General features: G+C 31.1%; 1 protein-coding gene across 3 annotated transcripts; it reads right to left on the bottom strand.

Moving 5' to 3' along the window:
• Window positions 1-2,711: 2,711 nt before the first annotated feature.
• On the bottom strand, window positions 2,712-9,416 carry LOC109799610 (subtilisin-like protease SBT2.2). 3 transcript variants are annotated; one of them, XM_029271477.2, is made up of 10 exons: window positions 8,934-9,416; window positions 8,417-8,585; window positions 7,845-8,242; window positions 7,264-7,359; window positions 6,848-6,920; window positions 6,093-6,375; window positions 5,198-5,529; window positions 4,725-4,995; window positions 3,941-4,222; window positions 2,712-3,480 (listed from the first exon to the last, which is right to left on the bottom strand). In XM_029271477.2, the coding sequence occupies exons 1-10, from the start codon at window positions 9,143-9,145 to the stop codon at window positions 3,071-3,073; spliced, it is 2,526 nt and encodes an 841-aa protein (XP_029127310.1). In that variant the 5' UTR covers window positions 9,146-9,416; the 3' UTR covers window positions 2,712-3,070. The 3 variants fall into 3 exon arrangements, with proteins under 3 accessions (XP_029127310.1, XP_020215788.1, XP_020215789.1); XM_020360199.3 differs by having other exon boundaries at window positions 8,417-8,576; XM_020360200.3 differs by lacking the exon at window positions 8,934-9,416 and having other exon boundaries at window positions 8,412-8,835.
• Between the last annotated feature and the right edge of the window lie 8,685 nt (window positions 9,417-18,101).

The raw sequence follows: 18,101 nt of genomic DNA, 5'->3' as shown, positions 1-18,101 counted from the left end.
AAAGAGTTTTAATTTAATTTTTATTTATTTTATTTATTAACAAATTCATTAATATTTTTAAAATAAATTATCAATAATTAATGTAAATTATTTATTATAAATCTAAAATATATTTTATATGGTTAAAATATTATTTAATTTTTTAAAATATAACTTATATATTTAAATGTAATATTATTATATATAATTTATAGTTATATAATAAATATTTAGCATGCTTACTGTAAAAGCTAACCTATTGGTCGGCGTAATAACTCCACAAAATAATCAACGCGTAGTATTTAAGCCGGAAGTAGACTTCAACTCTTCAATTCACATTATGCATTGAATAAGTCTCCAGGAAATAATAGAAAAATTCAACTCATATATTCGATTAGTATGCCTCCTAAATCTTTTATTTCTTCTATTTTATTTTATTTGTCCAACTTGAAAAAACATATTTTTATTTAACTGTTTATTTATTCAAGGAACTATTAATCATGTCCTTATTTTTCTCTAATTTTTTTTAAAATTTACAACACTTATTAAGTTACGATAAATAAAAGAGAAATAATAATAATTTTATATTAGGAAGTTAATTTTTCTTAATATAATTGAAGATCTTAATTTCACTTCTTAATTTGTGTATTGTTAAACTAATTTTAAGCAATTTAAAATATCTTTTTCATAAAAAAAAATCATTTATTACATAAAAAATATAATAAATTTGATCTATGCATTAAAAACTTTAAATTCAATGATTGGATCGTTGATATTTGATGTAAAACACGAATTATTGAACATAGTAAGTCTAGGTAAATTTACTCCGTTCAATAACTCGTATTCTACATCAAATTTTAATAATTCAACTGTTGAATTTAAAATTCTTAATGCGTAAATCAAATATATAAATTTAAAAGAAAAATTAAAAATTATTTTATACTTTATTTCATTAATTCGAATCAATGTATAAAATGATTTTATGATTATTCGTCAATTTGAATTAATGAAATAAAATATCAAATAAATTTTAATTCTTTTTTAAATTTGCAAACTTAATTTATACATTAAAAACTTTAAATTTAACAATTGAATTATTGAAATTTGATATAAAATATAAGTTATTAAATAGATTAAGTGTACTTCTATATATATATATATATGGATGGACAAGAATATGTTTCATTAATGTTAAAAATAATTTTAAAAAATAAATAAATTTAATATTATCAACTAATTTTCATAATTTTTTAAAACCGGGTCTTGTAAAAAAGAATTGAAAGATCAAGAAAGTACTCACTTAACCTACCAAGCCCAAAGACAAAAGATAAACGGATAGGTTATATTCACTATTTTTCTTCGGCTACCCTATCCCTTTCTAACAGCCCTTCATACTCCCTTATAACCTTTTATTTTTTTCTATTTTGATTTTTTTTTTCTAGCAATCAAAACACTCACCAACTTGTTTTTAAAACTTTTTTTTTTCACTCTTAGCTTCAACATTTTTTAAATCTTAATTGTTCACCCATCTTTTATATTACATACATTGAATATAAAATTGTAAATCTTTTGAAAACATTATTTTTAAAGATATCACTTCTTGATTTTATGATAAATTATTGATTAGAGAAATATTTTTTTATTATTATCAATTTATGATCTTTAAAATATGTTTTTTAAAAGATAAATATTTTTATTCTTTCAGTAAGTACTCTTCTAATATGTATTTTCTGAAAGAGTGAAATTATTTTTTTTTCCTGAAAAATAATAAAGTATTTTTAGTATATTTTTTTTCTCTTTCAAATAGTACTTTTTTAAAAAGAAATTCTTCAAATTGGAAGTGAGTATTAAACAAATTTTTAAAAAATAATTTTTAGAAGAAAAAAATACATATATGTTTTGGAAATGTATTTTTCAAAATATTAAATTTATTTATCTTTTGAAAATATTTTTTTTCTTCTGGAAAATACTTTAAAAATATTTTAAAATAAATATAGAAAAAATGTATATTATTAATTAATATCCCAAAACTGATTTTTGGAAGCATAACCTCACCCTTTTTTAAAATTTTATTTCGTCTTTATCCTTGTTGACACAGTCTCCCACGAGTTTATGAAGTGTCACTTTTTCAAAAGTTGTATGTAGTATAATTTAAAATTTATTTTATGGACCGTAAACAGAAAGATAGGTGACGGTAATTTTTTTATATATTTTATACTATTAATACATTCTAACTAAATTCCACAATTCATGGGAAAAGAATTTTTCCAATGAAAATTTGTTGTGTTGCCAACCTCCCATAGTTTTATCATATATATCACTAAGTGATCTAAGTAATTATCACAACAGTAAAACATAGTAACATCGTGGACATGAGCTTATTTCTAAATAGAATAGGGGAATATTTATTCTTTATTTAATTTAATGTGCATCAATACTCTTATTTAATTAAAAAATTGGATTGTTCGTTCTTCGACATAAACGATCTTTATAAACTTTATTTATTTCTTAGTCGAGTTAGATTAGTATAAAACAAAGTCTTAAAATATTAGTATAAAATAAAATAAAATTTAAATTTAAATTTAACGGGTAAAGTAAGAATTTTTAATAAATAAGAAAAATCAACAAATTAATATTCATAGTTAGTATGCATGTACACAAAATATTGTCAGTTAATAACAACTGAGTTACTTATTTTATTCTCTATGATACATTACTCTAGAGGTGCATGATTCCTTAAATAAAGATGGAACAACAGTTATTCAACAAAGTATCTAAGAATTCAGGATTAACACTAATCACTTCTAGTGTCCCTGTTAACAATTTGGACAGGGTGTGTAGTCTAGGTGCATACCAGACAAGAATAACTCATTGCATTTTTTTTTTGTCCGGTATGTAACCAGACTATATGACCCAAGTACTATTTATTATTATACATATGTAACTTTACACTACTAAGTTTAACAAATGAAAAAATAGCTGAATACATTTTGTAACCCAATAAAAGAAAGACTAGATTAGAAAAACACAGCAAAATCAAAATGAATTACTGAGAAGAGAAATTAAAGACAGTAACCCTGTTAGCTTGTTATTATGAGATTTTGAAAATGACTGACACAGGAATGTTGACAACATGACCTTGATTACCATACAGCCCAATTCTCCCAAAGCTGGCAACAGAGCTGTTGCTGATTGCATTCAAGATCACAGACAAGACTTGTTTCTCTCCATTGGCAAGAGAGAAGTGAGAAGGAGATACTTTCATAGAAGTGCCATATGGGGCACTCCAACCAACATTGAAAGTTTCATTCCCAGCAATATTTTGGATTGTTCTTTGTACTAATCTAGATTGGTTCAACCTTGCTATTGCGATAGAGGGCAAGTTCAGATCAGGGCCATGTATTGTGGAATTATAACTCCAGCAATTTTGACCGGTGTAGTTTAGCACTGTAGGAGTTGAACCATTGATACCACATAGGAATGACATATAATCATCATAACCTACAAACAAAAATATATGTTAAAACACTTGAAAATTCAGAAATCAAGTTTGTTTATTAATCAAGCAGATTTCATGAATTTCGCCACTAGAATCAATGAATTGACCTCAAGTGCAAAAGAACAAGAGATCGATAAAATTCAAATATTTCTTCTTAAAATGTATTGATTTGACCCATAAGAAAGACCACCACTACATATCATGTTTCTACCAAAAGCAAAACTTCGGCATTAACCAAATACTCCTTTCACATCAAATTCTAGTACTACTAGTGTTGAGAGTACTCAGATAGTTTACGTGAGATTTTAAGTTTAATCCTTATTACTGATATTGTACGTAAAATAAAAATTAAAAAAGTCATCTAACCTAAACGATAATCAATGCTGAATTTCTTTAACATTTGAACATCCATGGATCTTTTAAACTTAATGATTTGAAAGCTCATTACTTTGAGTGACTTACTAGAATCAAAAAGCAATCCCGGATTTAATGCTGCAGTAGCATTCACAAAACCACTTCCCATGTCAAAGGGAGTTGCTGGAGATTGGTTTAGGTCTATGGAGGGATATGATCGTTGAGCCATAATTGATCTCCCATTGTTGTCATACAGAGAAGCTGAGGTGGAAAGTGCAGATCCAATGGCTGCAGGACTGCAATTGGGAAACTTTTGCTTAATCAGTGCAGCAAGACCAGCAACATGAGGCGCAGCCATGCTTGTGCCAGACATCATTGCAAAATTCTCACCTGTTGGAACAATGCAGATCAGATATTCACATTTCACTAATTAAGATGCTTAACAAATCAAAATTCCTATTTCATAGTATCTATAATTTAAAAAGATGTTATGTTTAACTTGGAACAGACCAAATGAACACCTTAAACTTGTTCATTTTTGTTTTGAGTAAACAGCTAAATTGATCCCTAAATTTGGAAAGTACAGTCATATTAGTCCCCAAAACTAAGAAATTATTGAATACAGCCCTACTAGTGTAAATTCATAATTATATTAATCCAAAGTTTAAAAAAATGTGTAACTAAAGTAATAAAATTGATATATATTTAGACTATTTAGAACCAAAATGATAGTAAATAGTTATATTTAAAGACTTATTTGGCATTCTAAGAATTTATTTGAAAATTTCTTATTTTTAAGAACTAATATCACAACGCCTTCCAAATTCAAGGACTAAAGTATGTGTTGACTCATTTTGTTTTCTGGTAAAAACTTGTTTATGTATTGACAAACCTAGAAATTCAGCAGAATCAGTGGCAATAGAACTCCATGCAGCCCATATAAAATTTCCAGGAGCTACCAAATTGGGTTTCATGATGTCAGATTCATGAGGAAGACTGTCCTCTGGATCTGGTCCTCTGGCAGAATAATACATAACCTTTGGGGCCTCATTATTGTAGTTTGCTTCCAATCCACCATCAATGCTAGCAACAGCCCCAAATTTAACAATTTTATTTGAATTCCCATCCATTTCCAGAGAAGAATTGTAGTATTGCAGCAATATCTGTCCAGTTGAGAAACAATGTGAATAGTTGGTCTCAAGGTGTCATTCCAACCATGGGATTGAAATAAATTGACTGTTGAAATATGTCAAATCCACACCAACGTTTTGATGCATACATAAAGAAGCAACAAAAATGGCATACATATGCCACATAATAAAATACAACTCCAAGGAAAAAAAAAGGAGAAAATGAATGATGCACCTTGGAATCATTTGCAGATGGAATTATTATGCCAGGCATTTTCATTGGAACTGGGTTAAGCTGAAAATCAGTCACAAAAGGATCCATGGAGAAAACAACACCAACGGCGCTAAGGTTCATGGCTGTTTCTAAGGCCTGTTTGAGGGTCGAGATTCCAAGCACAAATCGGACTGAGTAGCTACAGATCAGGAGGTTGCCCTGGACCAAATTCTGATCGAATTTACTTGCATCTTGACACTCACCAACGTACATATCATCAGCAACGGTTGTGTTTTTGTTCAAAGCATGCCGTGCATGAATCAATTTAAACATTGTATTCTCATATGTGCCAGCTGGGGTAAGTAATAAAAGAAAATTGAAAAAAAGGGTAATAAATAAATGTCAATAGGCATACTGACATGACAAATTATAATTGAAAACATTAAGAATTGAATCATTTTATTACTGTTCTATGAACTTCTCCAATTTAACATGATAAAGGCCTTAAAAGTAACAAGTCAAAAACTGGTTGTTCACAATATAGTGGTGTTAATTTTAGATCTTGGATTTCTTTGTTTTCGGTAAGGATTCATCATCTATTAAAAAATAGTTACTTACTCTACTCTCATCCAACAATACAATATTAACAAGAATACAGAAGCAGAGCTAAACTTTCACTCATGCATGGAAAGCTCTAGGAGCCCCAAAATAAACCTTTTGACTTTGAATGTCTTGATTGATATGCTAGGTTTAATACTAACTTTACCTCATTTTAAAAAAATAAACTCAGACAAGTCATGCACATGCACTACTTTTATAATTTCAAAACCAAATTGCACCATCAGGATCAAAAGGCCAAGTTAATCTAAAACAAAGTCATGTATAGCTAACCGGGATTAGAGCAACAGAATTTTACGTGCTAGTCCAACTCCAGGTATGGTCACATTATTTCCAAGACATAGGGAGTTCCTATAAACTCGATCATGAGTGGTGGCACCTACAGTAAAGATCCATGGACTGAAAGAAGACATGCTCATAGGTGATGGTCCAGTATTGCCAGCAGCTTGCACTACAAAAATACCAGCTTTTACAGCTGACAGCAATGCCATATCTATTGGATTGAAGAAAGTTGCAATACCAGAAGGACGCCTATTAGAAGTGATTGACAAGCATATTATGTCAACCCCATCCTGAGCTGCCTGTAAACAATTGATTATACTAGAAGCCTTGTCAGAAATGTAAAATTGTGGGTATAATTTAGTCAAGCAGATTTTGAAGGGAACACATGCAAGCAAATTATCAACACTTTACAGAAACTCTTTGATTCAAGATCATGCAAACCCCTCAATGAAAATTTAAGTAAATATATAAATACATCAACAAATTTTAAATGAAAAGAAAATGATATTGGATTATAGCCTACAGGTTAACTTAAGAATCCCAATACAATCTATAACACATGCTTTTCACTGAATCAGAATTGTTTTTTAAGCCAATAAACAGGCTGTTGAAAAATGGATAACAATAATTATATAGTTAACCAAGCAATTACATTAGCACGTGCTAGAAAAAGGAAGAAAGATGATAAGAAGAAGAAATATATAAAGTGTCAACAATTGACCTCATATCATATGTTGCCAATACATAAATGGCATATACAAGTACACGTACCTGGTCAATAGCTGCAACTACATCAGCTGCAAATCCTCCAAATCTCTTGTATAGTGCCTTGTAAATGGCAATGCTGTAAAATATTGAAATGAAATGCATTCAAATGTTACATAAATACAAAATATATATATTAGAAATTATTATATATACCCTGTGCTCGCATGAAATTATTAGAAATCCAGATTAGAATAGATCCACTGTTTCATTTTGCTCTTGAATAAAAAGAAAATTAAGATAAATTGTTGGTTGCTGTTAGAAAACCAAATTATATGGAGACCAATTCAATGGAGATGAAGCATTCCACAGGATCTTTTGGTCCATTTCATCCCATCTTTAATTATTTTTTTTTTCCAAAATGACACACAAATAATAATGATTAATGAAATTTTAACTTAGATGAAGTTTGGGATTAGTACTGTGAATGAGGAGCCATTCCACTAGCATTTCCAAAAAATTGCCCAGCAACAACCACTGGAATTCCATGGTTTCCAGCTGCAACAGAAGCTGTGTGCCTGAATATTATAAATGCATCAGAATGGACATTCAGTGAAAAAAGAAGTAAAATGAATAAGTTTTAGTTCTGTGATACACCTAGGTAAAATAACTATAATGTTTTGAACTTGTGGTGAAAGAAACATAATCATAGTCTTCTATGAATATATAAGATTATAAGCTCATTATCAACTTTCAAGCATTGGCTAAAAACATATTCGGCAGTAGCAATTCCTGACCATTTTCCAACAATTTATTTTATTCACAAGCATTGGAGCTTAAAAGAAGAAGAGAAAAATCTAATTAATATGTTCAAATTTCTGATAACATAAGCTAAATAGAAAGATTCATCAATGTTCAAGTAGAGGGAAATAAACTTCAAAAATACTAGTTTTAGAAAGACAAGTTTGTTAATATGGACAAATTGAGGGGAAAGGTCCAAATGGCCAAAATTGGTTAACAACAATTAAAAAACTAAACTCATTTGGAAAGGCCAAAAACTCACGTGCCATGGCCATCACCATCAAAGGGAGAAGCATAGTCCTGAGATGAATTAAATATTCCTCGGGTTATAGCAGATGCTGCAAAATGTCTGGCCCCAACAAGCTTCCGATTGCAAGAACCAGATGGAAAATCGGGAGTAACCTCGCATGCGCCAGAGAAATGAGCAGGAACGGGAAATGGATGTTCAGACTTATCATCAGCAAAACTAGGGTGAGTAGGATCAATGCCAGTGTCAACAAAACCAATAGTGATTCCTTCTCCAGCAGTTTCAAACCCACCATTTTGCAACCAAGCTCCCTGTGGCAGACCCAAAAATTTTGGAGTGTGGGTGGTTGCAGTTCTCACAGAAAAATCTAAAGCCACATTGGACACTTCTCTTCTCCTTGAAAGCTTATCTGCCTTCAAGATTTAAAAGATCAAGAACATGTGTTAGTTGAAGTAGTTCATCAAATCACAGATAGAAACACCAAACTATGAACAAATGGAAACAACTCAAACAAGCAAGCACAAGCACATGTTTCTTTACAGAACAAGGACATAATCAAGATGATGAAAAGTAAAACCATACCATACCTGCAGTTGGGTAACCAGCACAGCAAATCCATTAATCAAGTAATGATAGCTATAGAGCTTAAGATATTTCTCCCCCTTGAACACCTTATTCAACAACGAATCGTGAACTCGGGCAAAGTATGAACCATGTCTCCTATCTGTCTTTGTAACATTCTGATGTCTGAAAAAACTCAAAAACCAAAAGAGAAAAGAACATACATATCTCTAAAATGAATGCACACTAAGCACAAAATTCAAGAAATTGGAGGAAATAAAAATAAGGGTGGTACACAGCACAGAGAATTTAGATTCTAAGAATATCAAACAAATATAATGATAAGGTTTTTAAACGACTTGTCCACGAGTTGTTTAGGTACTATGGCAATCATTTTAACAAATGTTCATCATCATAACACAAGCGCATAACTTCAACAAGAAGGCTCAACCCCAATAAAGAAGAGCTAGAAGCCAAAAACATCCGTGATATAGAGGAATGTAACAATACCCTTTGAAAACCATCATAAAAAATATGGGGTACCTTGGTTTGTGAACTCTAGTTCTTCTTCCCGGTGCACCATGTCTATTGTTGTTACCCAGTGTGATGAATTCATGATGATGGTGAGATGCAGGAGCTTGTCTGAGAGTAACAATGTACACAGCTGTAGTTGTGTCATCACTTTGACAAAAGGAAGGTATTAGAAGCAATCCCAAGAAACACAAGAGCACTAAATGTGAGTGCATGTTTTCCATTTGGGTTTTGGAATGCAAAGAGAATGAACAAGAAAGTAACAACTATTGTATTGTTGAGTTCAGCAGCACGTGTAGTCCATCCTCAACTGCAGGACTGGCCTTTTAATATTTATGAAAGTTTAGTAAACACTGTCTTGTTCTGCAGTTTGTTCTGAAGCCTCAAGTGGAAGTGTAAAGTGAAGCTAACTCGACACTACTGATACAAAGCTCAAGTATGGAGAATCTGAAACACTATCTCGGGTGTTGTGAAAGTGTGGATTTTGACATTTATAAAGATAACAATATATCCATTCTCTTAATACATTTAACTTATCATCTTTAAGAATATTTACATAAAAATGTATTTTAAAATATGTATTGAAATAGTTTTCATTTTTCAAGTTACTCTTCACTTATTCGATGCTCTAATACTGCTATCTAGAGCCGTGAATGTGGGCCGGAACCCGTGGGCCAACCCGGCCCACCTTGAAAACGGGCTGGGCCGGCCAAAAAAATTGAGGTTTTATAATAGGTGGGTATATCTCAACCTGACCCACTTTGACCCGGCCCACCAACCCACCATTTTTTTTTTGCAACAAAAATTTAAGCATGATTTGTAGTTAATTTTGTATGATGGGATATTGAAAATTTTTTATTTTAGACTTTTATCATGATTTGTATTTAATTTTGTATGATGAATTATGACTTACGACTATTAGTGATGCTAATTATATGACTATTATGTTAATTTATAATTAATTTAAAATTTTGAATTTTGTTGATAAATTTTTTTTAATTTTTGGTGGGCTGGCCCGTATAACCCACCAACCCGTGGTGGACCGGGCCGGGCCAAATTTTTTTTGAGAAAATAAAAAATGGGCCGGATTGGGCTGGCTCATTTTTAAAGTGGGTCAAAGTGGATCGACTCATATGGACCGGGTAGGCCCGTTTTAACAGCTCTAGTGCTATCATCTATTTAGGTATCAACACTGTTTCTCTCACCTTCGTGCACTCACTAAATATGTCTCCTGTGTATACTTGCCTTTATATTAAATGATAATACTAACGAAGTATGACATGATTGGTAGATAAATATCTAATTTTTAACTTATGTATATACGTGTGTTAGGAAAAGTAAATCTATTAAATGAATTTCATTTCCTCGGAATCTCAGTGGTGCTTTTCTTATGGTTTCACTATTTTGTTGGTGTATACTAAGTGACAGAATGAAATATTGAATATTCCTATCCTATACCAAACCTAAATCTATAGATGTATTTATAAAGGGTAAGAGTGAGTGGGGCCTGTACGTCTTACATTCATTCCAACCTAACATTTTAAATATTTAAGACACTGCTTTTTGGCTGTGCCATAAAGAAAGTGTGTGCATGATGGTTCGGTGGCATTTCAAGTGCCTTTGCGCACATGTCATAGTGATAGTGCACCACCACCCTCAGCAAAAAAGTCTTCTCTCATTGCATTCTAAGTTAAAATTGCATGTTTTGGAATCTTTTTTCCTTTGTTGATTAGATATCATTATGAGATCCACGCATGCCTCAATTTCTTTTTTATTTGGTAGCTATTTGAGACCTTGAAACAAGATTGCCAGATTTTGATAAATCTTTGTTTTAACATGGAACTTTTTGGTTCTAAATAAAATAGTTGAGGTGCAATCACCACTTCCATGTAAACTCACAAAATATGGTTTACTAACAAAGTCATGTGTATGCCAATGGTTGAACGGCCGGATTTTAATAATGCAAAAGAGTGATAAAATATGGTTCATACAATAGCTTCTCTTTTCTCTTTCTTTCTTAGGTATAAATTTAATTTGTTATTATAAGAAAGATTATTTTAAGAGAATTATATTACTGATCATATCATAATTTTTTAATATCACTTTTCATCTCTATTACATAAATCACCTTAACATATGTCTATCTCTCTTTTGTTTTTTCTGTTACACAAAGTTTTGTAGAAAAATATTTTCTTTTTTGTATAATATATTTTTATTAAAAATTTAAAAATAACATATTATATCTATTTTTCAAATTTTTTACAAATAGAAAGATAAAAAATAATATTTTTCTATTTTCTTGCAAATTATAAAAATGGAAAATAAAAATAGTATCATTTAAAAATTATCAATGAAAATATAATAATTGATAATAAAAATCAAAATTCCCTTCACACTTTACAAAGTGAGTATATTTACCATTGTCCACTGATTTAGTTAATTAAAATATATCATGCTCAATTAAGTTATTAATTTAAAAAAAACATTTTATTTAATTTAGTAGTAAAAAAGCTCACTAGCTTTATCGGTAATTAGTGACGGAAATTAGTGACTACTTTTGCATGAAAAAAAAAATAGCAGGTTGCATAGTTTTGTTTTCTATTTCAATTGATGACCTTTTGCATGTGTCCCCAGTTCCAACAAAAGGCTTTTTAGGGGTGTAACATTCTGTTCCTTCCTATTTTGTATATATCAGTTCCCTTCCAAGTTCCGAAACTTGAGGATTCTATTCTTTTCAAACTTTTTGACCTTCAAGTCACAATCTTTTAAGTAGGTTCCTCTTTATGCATGAGCAAGAATTCTCACTCTCCCTTCTTTCAAATGACAAAAACATAGCAAGTCTCAAAATGGCCATCCTCTATTTTACACTCACAACTTTGGCGACTCTTCATACAAAGGTTCTCTCAAAGGCCATACAGTTATGATAGAATCTTCTATGGAAGTGAAAAGAGCTTTAGGTTTTTAGTTTGGGATATAAGGAATTCAAGAAAAGAGGTTTCGCATTATAAAATAAGCCAGAACATCAGTTTTAAGAACATATTAATTTTTGGTGTAAAAAAAAAAAAGAACATACTCATTTTTGGCCCATTTAATTATAAAAATTATTTTTAATATTCATATTCATATTTCTCAAAATATTATTTATTTAATTTACAAAATAATTTCACATACATATAATATTAATATAAGAAAATAATTATTGAAATGTTACAATAGATATTCTCAGTTGAGTGATACATGAAAATTTTAAAGAGGTACATACAGAATCCGCATTGTGTCTTGAGTATTTATTTAAAAGATATATTATTTAAGAATTTGTTGAGTTTTGTAATGATGACTTATGAAAAAGTAGAAACCATGGGGAATCCAAGATTCATCATGCTAGAAGAGTTGCAAAACTAATACACTAGAGTGATAGTGATATCCCACAGGTTCAAGAAGTTCTTCAAGCACATCTATACATCTTGAATACCCTCAACGGAACAATAAAATTTTATTGACAAAGCATATCATCGAGACTTTCTTACCCTTGTTTAAAGACTAAGTTGGACACGATGATAATATGTCTTAACACATTATAATGACTAACATTGGAATCTAACTTTAAGGTCATCTTTTAGACCATATGATATCCATGAGTATTCATTTTATACTAAGGACCAAGATGGCAAAAGCTTTGTGCTACAAAACAGTAGTGTTATGACAGTAATTAAGTTTATACAATTTCATAATGAAAAAGATAAAAATTCAATAAAGACATCCATTTATTATTTTGAAGTTATTGAAGAAATTTGAGAGATCGAGTATTACACCCTCTCGGTTTTAGGAGGAGCAACGTGTCTTAAATTTATGCTCCTAAACTGAATTATCGCTAAATATTATGCCCATTTTGTAATTCCTTTTAGGATCTTAGTCTAGGTGTAGAGAAAATGTTTTTATTTCTCTTATTTTATAATAGTGATATAATTTGCATTTATGCAAATCAAATCTGTTACAAATAAGAAAAATAACAAAATAGTAAACAAGCCTCCCATATAAATAAGGAGAGAAAAAGGAAACAAGTAAACTAGATAATTTCCTAAAATATATTTGATCTAATTTGGTTGAGATTTATTTTTCCTAAACTTATTTGTCATGCCCAATTTGCTTACAAAGAGTTTATACTTAGGTCAAGAAAGTTCTTTAGTGAGTATATCAACCACTTGTACAAATGGAACAAATGGCATGCAAATAGCTCCAACATCAATCTTTTCTTTAATGAAATGTCTATCAATTTCCACATATTTGGTATGGTCATGCTGAACTGGATTTTGTGCTATGCCTATAGTTGCCTTATTGTCACACTACAATTTTAGTGATAGTTTCACATGCTTTTTTAACTCTTCAAGAAGTCTTTTCACCCATAACATTTCACTCACTCCTTAAGTCTATATTCAACTTTAGCACTGCTCCTAACCACAACATTTTGTTTTTTGCTATGCCATTTTGTTTGGTAGACAACTTCAAGGTAGTCCTCATAGGGTGAATCCATGAATTGACTAACTAGACTTATCGCAAAAGCAATGTTTGGCCAAGTATGAGATAGACAAATCAATTTTCCAACCAATAGCTTTGATAACTGGATGTGTCAATTGGAGTTCTCTCTTTTGTTGTCTCCAAGTTTTATTGGGATCAATTGGAGTTTTTGCAAAAACTTGTTGAGATTTCCGTTGAAGTACTTTTGTTATAATTGTAAATCAGTTTGATTCAATCAACGGTCTCAAACACGGCAAGTATACCGGCCGTTCAAGTAGTAAAAATATCGTATCCACAGGGATTAGAAGGTAATATAAGCATTTATTGACTATTCGTGACTAAAGAATAATTCCAATTTCATAGTTTGTGCAGTGAATTCAAAGTTGTGACTATTGGAATGAGAGCTGTAAATAAATATTGTTTTGTGAGTGGAAAAGGTAAGGAATGGTATTGTGGTATTGTGAGGTTGTGGGGGTCAGATTTCACCAAACGTAACACTAATGTATTCTTAATCTCTTGTTGAATTCATTGCTTAGTCAACCCAAGAGTTTACTCAAACCTAATCCCTTAGAGAAAGAGCCTAGGTGCGGATATTGAATATCAATCCCTTGAGTACCCAATATCTACACCCGCATTACGGGCTAGGGTTTAAGACTACTAATGGGTCAAGCTCTATCCCTAGATACAATCACCACTAGGCATATGTTTCAGAACTAGTTTCAAAGGTTATTTTCCAATACCCATGGAACCTTAAATCATGCAAAGGGTGATCAATCCAAAGCAAGCATTACGAATAGAAACAAACACAACAAAGAATAAAACAACATGTATATATATCATTAAAACCGTAAAGATTACAATAGAGTACGTTGGTTACATCTAACCCCACAAAATGGGTGAAACCACTCACAACAATGAGGGCAAATACAAAATAGAGATGGAAGAGGAAGTGAAGAACCGAAAGAAAGATCCGCACACGGACGATCCCAAGCCCTGGGAATCCCTTCCGCAGCTCCTGGAGGCGCCCAATGTGAGAATGAAGGTTTCTCCCCCAAAAATGGCTTCAAATACGAGTCTGGGAGATTAGATTAGGGTTCCGCGCCCGGCGCACAATTCTTCGCGCCCGGCACAAGTTCTTCCAGAGAAGTCAAGCACTCTCTGTCTCAACACAAGCCCGACGCAATTCCTTTTGCGCCCGGCTTAATTCCTTTTGCGCCCGGCTCAATTCCTTTTGCGCCCGGCTCAATTCCTTTTGCGCCCGGCGCAATATAACTGGCAGAGATGAAATACTCTGTTTTTGTCACGCCCAGCGCGGGTTATATTGAGCCCGGCGCAGAACCTCTTCTCTGCTCCTTAGCTTCTTAGGTTTCCAATCCTAAGAGTCTTCAATCCTCAAGTCCCTAGCTCAATACCTGCACAAAAAAAAAGGTGTATTAAGGTATTGTTAGCTAAATTTGGGTTAGTTATATCTGCACACAAAAAGAACCAAAAAGAGAACAATTATATTGCAATGGTTCAGAGGATGAGTGGAATTCGTTCAATAAGTCTCATCCAAAAAGAGGTAAAATTGAGACTTAACATTGGTCTACATCCAATCATGTCGGTCTCTTTAAGAATATCAAGAATGTACTTCCTTTGTGAGAGAATAATCCCTTCCTTTGAGCGAGCTATCTCCATTCCCAAGAAGTATCATAATGATCCTAGATCTTTAATTTCAAATTTTGCGTGAGTGTCTCTTTCAACATATTCACTTCTCCCAAAGTCATCTCTTGTGACTATATTATATCATCCACATAAAAAATCAAAATGGAAATCTTTCTAATATAATTGACTATTTTATAATCATAGTATGATCAGCTTGACTTTGAGTATACATTTGTCCTTTTACAAACTGTGTAAACGTGTCAAATCATGTCAGTGATGATTGTTTCAATTCATATATTGACTTTTTTAACTTGTAGATTTTAGAATAAAACTTTTGCTCAAATCCTGGAGGATGATTCATATATACTTCTTCCTCCAATTTCCCATTTAGGAATGCATTGTTTATGTTTAGTTGTTGTAAAAGCCAATCAAGATTAGCCTCAAAAGATAAAAGAACTCTCATAGTGTTCAATTTTACAACCAGAGCAAGTGTCTCAAAATAATCAAGTCTGTAGTTTTGAGTGAACCCTTTGATAACCAATTAAGCCTTGTATCTCTCAATAGAGCCATCAAATTTGTACTGTATTATGAATATCCATTTGCATCCCGTAGTATTTTTTCCTTTGGGTAGCTCCATGATTATGAATATCCATTTGCATCCCATAGTATTTTTTCCTTTGGGTAGCTCCATGACTTGCCACGTTTGATTTTTCTCGAGGACATTCATCTCTTCTCGGACAACTTTTTTCCATTTCGGAATTTCCAAGGCATCTTGTATATTTTTTGGAATCTCCATACATGACAATTGTGAGATAAAAGCACGAAAGTTTGGCTATTATAGAGAGTTTCATCAGTAATTATGATTTTTTTTTATTCCCTACATAAGGACTATAGGAAAAAAAATAGTTTTACCCAAGAATCCAATCTATCATGTGATTAGTGGCTCTAGAGTCAATTACCCAAGGATTTTGAGATTTTGGGTAAAAAGAGTACTGGTGAGATATGTACCCTTTTGGGCCAATGAACAAGAAGGATTTAGTATCATTTTTTTGAGAAAAAAGTTTATACATGTGTTCTAATTGTTCCTTTGTGAATGGGGTTGCCTTTATCACCTTATTTGAACTACCACAATTGTGTCTTCAAGTCATAAATTTGAGAGGAGTTTTCTAAGTCAGAATAGTATTCACATATAGCATCCCAAACATCTTTGGTTATGGGGAGGAACAAATAGGATTTTTCTTCTGTTGATTCCATGGAGTTGATTAATCAAGTAATAATGAGAGAATTTTTTGACTTCCACCTTCCACCTTATGAAAGAGGGATCATCCTTGGAGGACTACACAACTTCTTCAATAAGGTATCCCGGTTTTCCTTTCCCATCTATGGCCAACTTCTTATATTGGGTCAACTCAATGTAATTTTTGCCAAGTGTTTAAACTCAAGTTGTAAACTCAAGTTTTGTGAGAAAGCATCAAATGGGATTGGATGTCACTGCTCCGATATTTCTTGGAGTCTTTATATAGGTGTTGGACATATTTATAAAAGCGTCAGTCATTGTGATTGAGAGAGGTCAAAGTTGAAGCTCCGATACCATCTAAGTTTAGAGGAAATATTTTTATTTCTCTTATTTCGTAATAGTTATATAATTAGTATTTATGCAAATCAAATCTACTATACAAATAAGAAAATAATAAAACAGAAAATAAGTCTCTCATATAAATAGGAAGAGAAAAAGGAAACAAATAAACTAGATAACTTTCTAAAATATATATGATTTGATTTGGTTCAAATTTATTTCCTAAACTTATTCTTACAAATTTATACAAATTCAACTATAAGATTTGATACTTAGTCCATGAGCAAGTACGCTAGTTGTTATCCAAAGATTTGATAATTATGGTTCTAATAAAAAGAGATTTCTCATAATTCAAATAGTTGCTAACTAACTCAAATTTATAATCTCCTTTAGATTTTACAGACAAACACATTTTTGAATGGCTAGTTATAAATAACTTTTGGATCGTTCTCTAATAAAAAAATATATTTTTTATATAGTTATAAACATTAAAAAAAATACATTTGAAATTTAGTTTCCAAAACATAATTATCAAAGTTCCAAAAGCTAAATTTTAGAACCAATTGAACAAAAAACCATAGAATTTAATTTCTAGAATGCATTAAACACATTTCAAAACTAATTTTTGCAAACATCACAATACTTTAAAGAAAGAAAAAAATCACAAATGCAAATCTTGTTAGTTAGGAAAACAAAATATGTATAGGGATTTATAGGTACATAATGTCTTATTAATTAGGAGAAATAAAACATCTTCTAATCATATATATCGAATGAAATAAATCTATATAAACATTTTTATAATATAATAAGACACATGGTTTCAACACACCTTTTATACAATTTCAACACATTTTATACCTATGCTCTTTCCTCTTAACAAGGCAGATACTAAGTAACAATAATAATAAGTGCACGAGCCAATAACAATGAATTTCAATATCACGAGATTTTTCAAGTGGGTTTTTGAGTCGTTAATTTTGCTTACTACATCTCTTTATCTTTTTCTTTTTTTTTCAAATTTTCAAACTCTATGTACATTGCCAAAAAAAAAAAATGTAGCACCTTAAAACAATTAAAAAATGCCTTCAACTAATAATATTTTATCACATGACTGTTATGTCAAATTAATAGTCTTCTTAATAAGTCACATGATTGCCATATCATCTTTTAACAATTATACTTGTTAAAATGACAAGTTGAATGGTTAAAATAAGTCAAAAAACAATGTTAAGAAATTAAAAGTGAATTTCTTTTAAAATGAGTGACTAATATTAGTATAAAAAAAATTTGTTAGACTAAAAGTAAATTTCATGAAAAAAAATAAAAAAAAAACTAAAAGCATATCTTAAAAAAAATCATGTAATTGTCACGTCAAACTAGTTGTTAACATGTTGTAAAGGAGTCTCATAGAGCTAACTTACCTACAAATCAAAACAAGCGTG

This window comes from Cajanus cajan, chromosome 2 (genome assembly GCF_000230855.2).
Source record: "Cajanus cajan strain Asha chromosome 2, NIPB_CcT2T_4, whole genome shotgun sequence".
NCBI lineage: Eukaryota > Viridiplantae > Streptophyta > Magnoliopsida > Fabales > Fabaceae > Cajanus > Cajanus cajan.
This window is presented reverse-complemented; position numbering and strand designations above follow the sequence as displayed.

Bases quoted from the DNA above. Each gene is read 5' to 3' on its own strand.
- LOC109799610 (XM_029271477.2), bottom strand. From the start codon at position 9,145: ATGGAAAACATGCACTCACATTTAGTGCTCTTGTGTTTCTTGGGATTG. The intron at 4,996-5,197 runs GTGCATCATTCA...TCAACTGGACAG, and splicing joins CATCTGCAAATGATTCCAAG to ATATTGCTGCAATACTACAA. The intron at 3,481-3,940 runs GTAAGTCACTCA...TTTTGTTTGTAG, and splicing joins GGGATTGCTTTTTGATTCTA to GTTATGATGATTATATGTCA.